The sequence below is a fragment of the Gadus chalcogrammus genome, chromosome 8, assembly GCF_026213295.1.
Source record: "Gadus chalcogrammus isolate NIFS_2021 chromosome 8, NIFS_Gcha_1.0, whole genome shotgun sequence".
NCBI lineage: Eukaryota > Metazoa > Chordata > Actinopteri > Gadiformes > Gadidae > Gadus > Gadus chalcogrammus.
Genome location: NC_079419.1, coordinates 19,537,372 through 19,547,974, shown reverse-complemented (window position 1 = coordinate 19,547,974; position 10,603 = coordinate 19,537,372). Strand labels below are relative to the sequence as shown.

The 10,603-nt window shown below is 52.4% G+C and overlaps 2 protein-coding genes across 2 annotated transcripts in view; one reads left to right on the top strand and one right to left on the bottom strand.

The window, feature by feature from the left end:
* The window catches only part of ptger4c (prostaglandin E receptor 4 (subtype EP4) c), a 1,642-nt gene extending 1,149 nt beyond the window's left edge, over nucleotides 1-493 (top strand). Inside the window, exon 2 of the mRNA XM_056597214.1 lies at nucleotides 1-493. This exon is cut by the window's left edge and continues 134 nt beyond it. Coding sequence (XP_056453189.1) covers nucleotides 1-493 — 493 coding nt within the window.
* Nucleotides 494-3,263: 2,770 nt separating this feature from the next.
* LOC130387920 (artemin) lies at nucleotides 3,264-9,618 on the bottom strand. The gene is made up of 4 exons (XM_056597213.1): nucleotides 9,613-9,618; nucleotides 7,958-8,035; nucleotides 4,656-4,872; nucleotides 3,264-4,028 (listed from the first exon to the last, which is right to left on the bottom strand). The coding sequence occupies exons 1-4, from the start codon at nucleotides 9,616-9,618 to the stop codon at nucleotides 3,514-3,516; spliced, it is 816 nt and encodes a 271-aa protein (XP_056453188.1). The 3' UTR covers nucleotides 3,264-3,513.
* Between the last annotated feature and the right edge of the window lie 985 nt (nucleotides 9,619-10,603).

The window sequence follows — 10,603 nt, the reverse complement described above, 5'->3', positions numbered from 1 at the left end:
GTTGGTGAAGGGCTGTGAGAGGTTGAAGCGGACAGTGGGACATGTCAAGGAGGACCGCGTCCACTCGGCGGGCTGGGTGGGACAAAACTCGCCCCAGTTGTTTGACCACAGCAACGACACCAGCTACGCGTCATTACGCACGGCATTACGCACGGCCAAGGTTCGGAAGCCCGCGGAGGACCAGGCGTCTGACGACAGAGGAACCTCCTTCACCGACTTCACCACCAGGCAGGCTTGGGACTACGACACCGCCCGGGCCGACTACCATCCGTTCAGCGTGGAGCATTCAGCCGTGACCTCCGTGGAGGGAGAGATGGCGGCAGCAATGGTTCCCAAACCCACCGTGTCTGCCCCTGACGATCGCATCGGTGGGGCGCTACAGGCCGTGTGCTCCGTGGAGTCCCTCCATCAGTGCGCGCTCACGAGGAAAGTGGACATTGTCACGTGCACCTTCGGCACACCCAGCTCCACTCTGTCGGTCAAATGCATTTAACGAGGGCCCCTTGTATTATCACTAAACAGGCCTATAGCAGTATGGGATCAGTTATAGGACACACAGGAACTTCCCTTTACCGAGTGGTAGGAATCGTTTTACAATATACCCTATGGGTACCTACAGAGTGCATGCATAATTGTTATTATGCATTATAGCACAATAGCAAGATATATTCACTGAGTGAATCCAAGTGTCATTGTTTTTCTGAGATGGTTGTTGTGTATCTGTGCAGGCATACTGGTCTGTTGCTACTCCGCTCACCAGGGCTCGGGTCTGCGGGGTTCTGTGTTGGAAAATAAAAAATGTTCCGTATATATGAAGTTAATATTTATGGTTTTGCCTACTGGTTGGTATTTTGGAAACGGGAGCTATATATGTATTATGAATATGAAAAGGTTAAGGAAAATTAAAAAGAAAATTAAAAGGCCAGTATTAAGCCTAGCCTACATGTTTGTGATGTTCATGATGATAATCACTATGATGTGTTTAATTGTGTGCAATAAAAAGCAACCAGAAACCAATTATGTAGAATTGACTAACCCATATTCCGCTAACGAACTATTATCAAAAAGTCGATATGGAACTTTTCTTTGTTTCACAATCCTGTATTTTCTACATGATCACATTAACAATCCAGTGCAGTTGCTGTGTTCTCCTTACTAATCTCGTCGTCTGCAACAGGTCAGGATTGCCGCTCATTTGAAGTTAGGACACGACGCCCTCTCCCGTCGATTATAATGCCTGCATTAACCATGTTCAGCCACATGGTGGCGCTCCAACATAGCAGAGGGTCATTCCCACAAAATAGCACAGGCAGTTACATGGGTTTTGTTTGAACTAATCATTAACTCTATGAAACGTCCAATTATGTCAAACATAACGGATGTATGCATGCAAATAAACATGATGTTAATAATATCACAGACAGTATGATAATATTAAAATATTAGGACGTAATAGCACAGGTTATCATGAATCGGTGGGGAAAAAGCTGGATACATAATACCGTGCAGGGCTTATAATGTTAAGTGCTCTTCAGAAACTTTATTCAACATTAATGCATCACAGAAAACTTATACCCGGGACAGACAGTATTGTTAACCAAGCAGGGCCGGCGCTGGCCGTTTCGGCGCCCTAGGCGGACAGGTCTTTAAGTTGAGGTCATCCGAGCGGGGGGGGGGGGGGGGGGGGGGGGGGGGGGGGGTGCTACGGTGACGGTTTCGGGCCGCCCTGGCGATTGCTCCCGCGCCCCCTCCCTTCTCCGTTCGCGTTGTATATTTTAATTGACTGCCACCAGAGGGCGCCCCCAACGCATTTGTCGCCCTAGGCAGTCGCCTAGCTCGCCTATGCCGATCGCCGGCCCTGTAACCAAGTTCTCTCTGCTACCTGGAGAATTGGTTTTGAATGGTCGACAAGCTACGACAGTTAGGGAAATGGCTTGGATCAATGAGGTACATTAATCTACATGAAATTAACTAAACGAATCTGAATACTAGGACTCTATATCCATTATTTGGTGTCAAGTTGTTGAACTTTGAAAACGAGAGGATCCCAAACCAACGGACCGGGGGCTGACCCTCATGCTGTCGTTCGGGACCGGAGGACTGGTGATTTCACACTGGTAGCATTTGCTTTCATTTCTAAATGCTGCTAATCATATAGATACACCGTAGCCTATATATAAACACACCTGAGGTATTCCAATACAGAAATTATAATATAACAAATAAATTAGTGTTAACGAAATATGTGGTGAACAGCGCTTGGTCTTATTTGATTAGGTTTATTGGTTGGACCACTTTCCTCCACCGGGTTCTGTCAGGACCCCCGGAGCCGGGTCAGGAGGGGGTCTGACTGAACGACGGCTCATGGGAGTCGGAGTCCCGGCGGTGGGGGTTGGGGCTCCAGGTGCAGAGGCTCTGTCAGTCCCGGTCTGTCTGTGTGTCTGTCTACGTGTGTTTTAAATGGAGCGGTCCATCTCTGTAGGTACACCTCCTTGGTTTGGGTCCGGTACAACTTGGACCTGGGCTGACCTCTGGGGAGTTGATGTGTTGTACACATTTTACACACTTTTATCACATATATATATGTATATTAAGTAACCAAAAACAACAAGGCTGATACGATCTTGGTAATAAATAGTTGTGGTTCATAGACAAAGCTCTCAGATGAAGCAGTAATAAATAAATAACTTACAAGAAATAAATATATGTTGTACTATACAGTAATGCATGAGGATGCATAGCATCCATTGTGTTGAGTTCACTTGATCATAAAAAATAATTATAAAAAAATTACTGGTTCTCTTGTTTAGGGGGTATTGAAAAAAAAGGTATTCTTTCAACAATAATGGAGTATCAACATCTTTCGGACCACAGTCTTCTCTTCTCTTAGAGATACAGAACATACACATTTAAAATACTTATAGCACAAGAGGGTGAACCCATGGAAAACAGCTTTTGGATCCTCCTTTCTCGTGTACGACTATAAATCGTATTCCCTTTATGAGTGTTTCATGAGTAATGCTGGCTTATACGAGGCGCCATTTGTTCAGTTTGGAAAAACAATCCTTGGAACAGAGAGAGACTATACAGTAAGTCGATGCTTTTGTTCCTAGAACACTCCCCCCCTCCCCCCCCCCTGGTCTTTGATCTTCCAACCCCTGCTCTCCGCTGACGAGAGCCACCCAGAGCTCTCCTTCCCCAGGAAGACCCCTCCCTGAGGGGGCAGCGAGCGTCCTCCATCACTTCCTCCTGCTGTCCTCTCCTTATAAGGGGGGGGCCCTGCTCTGTGCACTGCGGTGCTGCTGGACGGGGCCCCTCTGTCTCCCTACGGCCGAAGGGCCCCGGGGGCCCGCCTGGAGCCTGCAGCGCGGTCGTGGCGCTTCCCCCGCTCGCTGTAGCTCCATTCATGTGATGAGTAATGGCCGACAGTAGGCTCCACTGTGGTTGCTGTTGTCGTTGTTGCTGTAGTGTCCTCTACGTTCCCTCGGTGGGAACGCGTCCTCCCGGCCTCGCTCAGCCCATGCACATGCAGCTGGCGGCCGACAGGGAGGTGATGGTCCTCCAGGTGGTCTGCGCATCCATGAAGGAGACGGGCTCGTAGCGGTCGGGGCGGCAGCAGGGCTGGCCACTGACCTTGCGCGCGGTGTGGCGGGGCAGCGAGCCGTTCTGCAGCAGCGCCTTCAGCGCCAGGTCGTAGTTGGTGCGGGACGACTGGCAGGAGCCCACGCAGAACTTGAAGAGGACGATCTCGTCCGAGTCGAAGCCCAGGCCCAGGTCGCGCACCTTCATCTCCCGCTTCTCCACGCGGCAGTCCCGGCTGCTCTGCTTGGGCGTGCGGCTGGGTTTGCCCCGCCCCCGGCCCCTCTCGCCGCGCCCCTTCTCCCTCTCGCCCTCGTTCTCCTTCTTCCGTCTCTTCTTCTTCTTGGGCGCCCCGTGGGGCGGGGGCTCCGAGGTCTCGGAGGAGCGCGGGAAGCGGCCCGCCCACCGGCGGCTGGGGTGGTCGTCGGCCTCGTCTGCCACGTACGGATCTGAGGAGGAGGAGAGGAGGAGAGGAGGAGGATAGGAGGATAGGAGGAGAGGAGGAGAGGAGGTGAGGAGGAGAGGAGGAGAGGAGAGGAGGAGAGGAGGAGAGGAGGATAGGAGGATAGGAGGAGAGGAGGAGAGGAGGTGAGGAGGAGAGGAGGAGAGGAGAGGAGGAGAGGAGGAGAGGAGGTGAGGAGGAGGACGTGAGGAGGAAGAGGACGTGAGGAGAGGAGAGGAGGAGGAGGACATGAGGAGAGGAGAGGAGGAGGAGGAGGAGGACATGAGGAGAGGAGAGGAGGATGTGAGGAGAGGAGGAGGAGGACATGAGAGGAGGAGGAGGATGTGAGGAGAGGAGGAGGAGAGGAGGACGTGAGGAGAGGAGGAGGAGAGGAGAGGAGGAGGAGGACGTGAGGAGAGGAGGACATGAGGAGAGGAGAGGAGGAGGAGAGGAGGAGGAGGACATGAGGAGATAAAGTTTAAATAAAGTCAAATATGTTTTGATTACGAGGCTAGAGCTAAACTGTGTGTGTGTGTGTGTGTGTGTGTGTGTGTGTGTGTGTGTGTGTGTGTGTGTGTGTGTGTGTGTGTGTGTGTGTGTGTGTGTGTGTGTGTGTGTGTGTGTGTGTGTGTACCGTGGAGCGCGTGCCAGGTGGGGTAGGGGTCACTGTGGTCTTCCGGTTCTTCCTCCAGCACCGCTGGCAGCGGGACAGGAAGCTCCCTCTCCTCCTGGCTCCCCCACAGGCCCAGGGCCCGGCCCGGGTCTGGCCCCTCTCCGGGGTCCGCTCGGTCAGGCCCCGTACCGGCTCCTCCCACTAGGGGCAGCAGAGAGACCACCACCCACAGCAGCACCTTTAGAGTGGAGTTGGAATGTTTTACGTGTAAGCGGCCAACTGCAGAAACATTTTGTGCGCTATTTGAGTTCCCGTTGTTGTCGAACACGCTGGCGGGCGGAGGCGAGGGTAGGTTGCAGTGCGCCAGCGGCCCGCCCACTCGGGGGACAGCCTCCGGCACTGGGGTCGGTTCCCCGGCTAATTGCACAGCAGGAGAAGTCTAAGCCTCCATTTGTTTTTTTTGGGAACGTAAAGTCTGGGATTTTCACAGAATTGGAGCTTATTAAAAATGTAAAGGAGGGAATAAATGATCTGTTTGGGAGCAGAATCTGGATACCTCAGGCGTTCGCTTTTAACAGAATGTTAACGCTTTTATGCTTTTAACAGAATGTTAAAACCAGCCACACAAACACAAACACACTCACGCAGACACACTCACAGACGCACACGCACACACACACACAGACACACACACACACACACACACACACACACACACACACACACACACACACACACACACACACACACACACACACACACACACACACACACACACATAAAACAGAGACAGACAGGGCCAGACATAGCAAGAGATTGACATTCAGACAGACGGATAGAAACAAAGAGAAAGTGAAGGACAGACAGAGACAGATAAAATAAAGCATCACAAACCTTGGCACTGTGCGACATGAGGGAGGACATTGCTCGTCTATCCCTCCTCCACATCCTCCATCTGGCCACACCTGAGTCAAGAGTAGAAGGGGGAGCAAGAGAGGACGAGAAAGAGAGAGAGAGAGAGAGAGAGAGAGAGAGAGAGAGAGAGAGAGAGAGAGAGAGAGAGAGACAAGAGAAAGAGAGAGAGAGAGAGAGAGAGAGCGAGAGAGAGAGAGAGAGAGAGAGAGAGAAGATAAGCAAAAAGGTGAGCCAGGACTCAGTCAACCTTTCCTCTTTCCATGGCAGCGGCACTGAATGCGCTAACATAAACTAAGGGCAGGTAAATGCGGGCGATAGGGTTATCTGTGAACTAACAATAGTTGGTATACTGTAGGGAAAAAATAATAAAAGCAGGCCCTGGGGGCCCCTGAAGAAACCCACATGTCACATAAATCACGTCCACAATGCCAGAGGACAGCGTGTTTATTGTTGCTGCACTAAAGGCCAGTGTGTGTTGCCAGCTAGGGTGGCTCGTTTTGGCTTGCTTCAGAGACAGGGGCTCAAAGACTCCCCCACCTCCTCACCCAACACCGCCCCACGCCCCTGATATACCTGTCAAAGGCATTCTTTCTGGGCAATCCCTGCGATAGAGAAACAAAGGCAATCTCTTTAAGAGAGAGAGAGAGAGAGAGAGAGAGAGAGAGAGAGAGAGAGAGAGAGAGAGAGAGAGAGAGAGAGAGAGAGAGAGAGAGAGAGAGAGAGAGAGAGAGAGAGAGAGAGAGAGAGAGAGAGACAGAGCACTTCGCGGAGGTCCCCCACTGAAACCCGCGAAGATACAGAAAGAGAGATAAGGGGCGTTATAGATGGAGGTGGATGTTTATATACGTGCTGCGTGGATGCTTGTGTTGGCTGCGGAGCTCCACACACAGACACACACACACGCACGCACGCACGCACATGCACATACACACACACACACACACACACACACACACACACACACACACACACACACACACACACACACACACACACACACACGCACACACACACACACATACACACGCACACACACACGCACACACAACCTGGGGCCATCTGAGTTTATCCTCTGTCCCCAGAGATAAACTGACCAGAGGTCAGCAAGTTGGTTCCTGGTATAGCCGCCGCAGTCGCAGTTAGCGCTAGTTATCATACATTGAGGATCATGGAATCGCTCTGCGATGGAAGACCTTCGCTGCAAGGTTGAAAAGTTCAAAGTTCAGAGGAAAAACAAAACACAAAGCAAGTGAGATTCCATGAGCGTGACAAATCTATCTTAGACTTAAGTAAACAGCTATCAATACATCATGAGATTGTTCCGAGGCACACAAATAAAGGATTCCCGTATTCTGATTCAATCGTTTTCTCGAAGCCGCACTCTGCCTTCTACTCGCTCCTTTCTGATCCTGTGGAACGTGAACGCATGAAACACAAAGCGTGCAATGAATGTGCTGTGATCTGATGTGATAGAGCTTACGGCCACGCATCAACCCCCACCTGTTATCTCCAGATAGCGCCGATAACGCTGCGATGGCAGTGAAAGCCTATGGAGGAACACATCAGTGTGTGTGATGTAAGCATCGTTGGTGGAGATATAGATGTGGCCTGTGGGGTTGAGATACCTTCTGTGCAACACGTCGAAGGAAACACCAGCATGGAAACATATCTTCACTCATCATGTTTGTTTTTTTCTTTGAACTCAGTTCAAAGAAACCGTTTTTGTAAATTTTTTACACTTAATTTACCGTTTCCAGTCACCTACACACACGCCTCACGGGTGAGAACATTTGGAGAGAGAGAGCGGCACAAGTAAGACCAAAAAACAAAAATGCAGAAAAGAGAAGAGTGTATTTCAGATGGAGAGACCAGTAACTGATCCCGTCAGTGTCAGGAGCCCTTGGGTCTGTTATTGTGATCTGTTCACATGGAAATGAAAACAACTCAAACTCTGACTTGCACCACTACCAAGCACCGCCGCTGAAGCTAAACAAACTCACCCTCAATTACTTCAGTTCACCACTCACACAAAGGGACCAGCGGGGTTTCAGATACTGGCTCCTAAAGGGCAGGTAGGGGGGCAAGGTGCTACTGGCTCAGTGCACCAGCGTACCTGAAGTGTACCTGGAGGTACGCTGTGGGCACTCGGGGGGGGGATCGAACCCAGTTCCTTTAAGCTGGGAACTACACTCTCCGTCCAGAACCTGTTCTCTCTCTAACCTCACTGACGACACCAACCAGACGGGTGCGGGCGGTGTGAGGGGAGGTGGGGGGGGTCCCTCCTGTGGGGGGGCCGGGCCGGGCGTTGCTCCGTGTCCTCGTAGCGCTGCAGCTGGCAGCTCTTAGCCCTCCTCCTCCAGACGGCGCGCTGAGGGCCCACACGGGGACGCCTGCTGCCTGCTGCTTACCTTCACCCCGGCGCTCTGGAGCTGTTTACAGCCCGGCGCCTGCAGCTCCTCAGCGAGGAGCAGGGGGGGTGGGGGGACCTGCAGACCTCAAGAGCTCCACAAGTCAACTGATGAGGCTAATAATGGGAGGAGGCGGGGGTGGTCGGTAAGTGGGTGGGTGGGTCGGCGGCCGGAGGGAACTCTTTGTCTTTACCTTTGTAGGCACCAGTGTGTGTGTCTGTGTGGGTGAGTTTATGTGTGTGTGTGTGTGTGTGTGTGTGTGTGTGTGTGTGTGTGTGTGTGTGTGTGTGTGTGTGTGTGTGTGTGTGTGTGTGTGTGTGTGTGTGTGTGTGTGTGTGTGTGTGTGTGTGCATGCACAGATGGGTGGGCGGATAGGAGTAGGTGTGTGCATGTGTTTGTGTGTACATGCACAGATGGACGAGTGTGTGAGTACATGTGTGCGTGTGCGGTGCATTCGGGGAAACCTGCGTCACTGTGTGTGTGTGTTAATGCACGTCGGCATGCTCTGCACCTAGGCCGGGAGAGCAGCAGACCATGTGTTTGTTCTTTGTACTCCTGATTAAAGCCCTGGGTTCATCAGCCAGGCAGCGCACTGCTAGCAGCGCCGTGCAGGCCCTGTCACCTCCCTGTCCTCTGGTTAGCGCGCTACACTCCCCGTCCTCTGGTTAGCGCTACACTCCCCGTCCTCTGGTTAGCGCTACACTCCCCGTCCTCTGGTTAGCGCTACACTCCCCGTCCTCTGGTTAGCGCTACACTCCCCGTCCTCTGGTTAGCGCTACACTCCCCGTCCTCTGGTTAGCGCTACACTCCCCGTCCTCTGGTTAGCGCTACACTCCCCGTCCTCTGGTTAGCGCTACACTCCCCGTCCTCTGGTTAGCGCTACACTCCCCGTCCTCTGGTTAGCGCTACACTCCCCGTCCTCTGGTTAGCGCTACACTCCCCGTCCACTGGCTAGCGTGCTACACTCCCCGTCCTCTGGTTAGCGCGCTACACTCCCCGTCCACTGGTTAGCGCTACACTCCCCGTCCTCTGGTTAGCGCAACACTCCCCGTCCACTGGTTAGCGCTACACTCCCCGTCCTCTGGTTAGCGCTACACTCCCCGTCCACTGGTTAGCGCTACACTCCCCGTCCTCTGGTTAGCGCAACACTCCCCGTCCACTGGTTAGCGCTACACTCCCCGTCCTCTGGTTAGCGCTACACTCCCCGTCCACTGGTTAGCGCTACACTCCCCGTCCACTGGTTAGTGCTACACTCCCCGTCCGCTGGTTAGCGCGCTACACTCCCCTTGTGGTTCCGTCCCCAGGTAAACCTGTTTGGAGCCAACTTGTCCTTCCCCCCCTGCTCCTGCCCTCTCATCAATAGAGCACGCTGAACAACGGTTATTATCTGTGTCTCAGCTGCATATGACTCAGCGCTGCCTGGGTTATTTCCAACCACAATCTGGAGTTTTTTTCTATGGATTACAAACAACGCTGGAAGGAAATAAAGGTCCTCCTCATCCCCCCATGGCCTCATTCTTCTTTTATCCAGAGCCACTCACAAACGAGGCAGAGAACAATCTACGCATAGCATCAATACTGCAGGCCGTACACAAAGTCCAACTGCTGCACAGAGTATGGACAACAACAACTACTCTGCCTCTCTCGTATGCTACTCTCATGGTGTGATCACAGCGTTGTGTCGTTTCTCTGTAACCCTGGTGTTATATGCTGCCTTCTTGACCAGGGTGCTCTTGAAAAGAAGGTTTTAATTTCGGTTAAATCCAGCTGAATAAAGGTCAAACCGGAGGAGGTTGATTCTGTAGCGCCTGGCCTGCTCTCCTCAGTCCCTTCACAGGGTATCAGCCTGCATACGGTCTCTCCCCAGCAGCTCCTCTCCACACCAGGGCAGAACACCACGCCCCCCGTTCAACACTTCACCTCACCCCCCGTTTAATAACAGTATGAGACTCATATGAACGTATTAACCACCTGGGCTCGGGCCCCTCAGGGGCCCCAGAGATAGGGGTCTCCCCCGCTGCAGTCATGCGTTCCCAACGCCGTCTCGGGGCTATCCCGTTACCTCCTCCAGAGGACCACACGGCCCGGGCCCCCGCCGACCGGGCCCCTGCCGACCGGGCCCCTGCACCTCTGGATAGAGCACATGGAAGCCTCCTCCCACGGAGCCTCTCTGCAGAGTCTTTACTGGTAATAGTCTCCCAGTGGAGCGGATTTGCTGGCTGTGTTTGTGATGTGTAGGTGTGTGTGTGTGTGTGTGTGTGTGTGTGTGTGTGTGTGTGTGTGTGTGTGTGTGTGTGTGTGTGTGTGTGTGTGCGCGCGTGTGAGTATGGCCTGTGTGCGGGTATCTGTGCGTGTGCGTAGGCGAGTTTGTGTGTGTTTGAACATATGTCTGTGATTTGTATATGTGTTAATAATGATGAGGGTTAGTGTCCGTAGTGTGTGGGGAAAAAAAAAGGTGTGAAAGTGAGCATGTTTTGTGTGTGAATGTGCGCAGGCATATGAGTGTGTTCATGCATGCACACAAGCACACTTTCTTATGTGTGTTAGCATGTGTGTTTTCAAACGTTGTGTGTGTGTGTGTGTGTGTGTGTGTGTGTGTGTGTGTGTGTGTGTGTGTGTGTGTGTGTGTGTGTGTGTGTGTGTGTG

Bases quoted from the DNA above. Each gene is read 5' to 3' on its own strand.
- LOC130387920 (XM_056597213.1), bottom strand. The intron at 4,873-7,957 runs GTAAGCAGCAGG...TCCACTCTAAAG, and splicing joins TCCAGAGCGCCGGGGTGAAG to GTGCTGCTGTGGGTGGTGGT. The intron at 4,029-4,655 runs GTACACACACAC...CCTCCTCCTCAG, and splicing joins CACCTGGCACGCGCTCCACG to ATCCGTACGTGGCAGACGAG.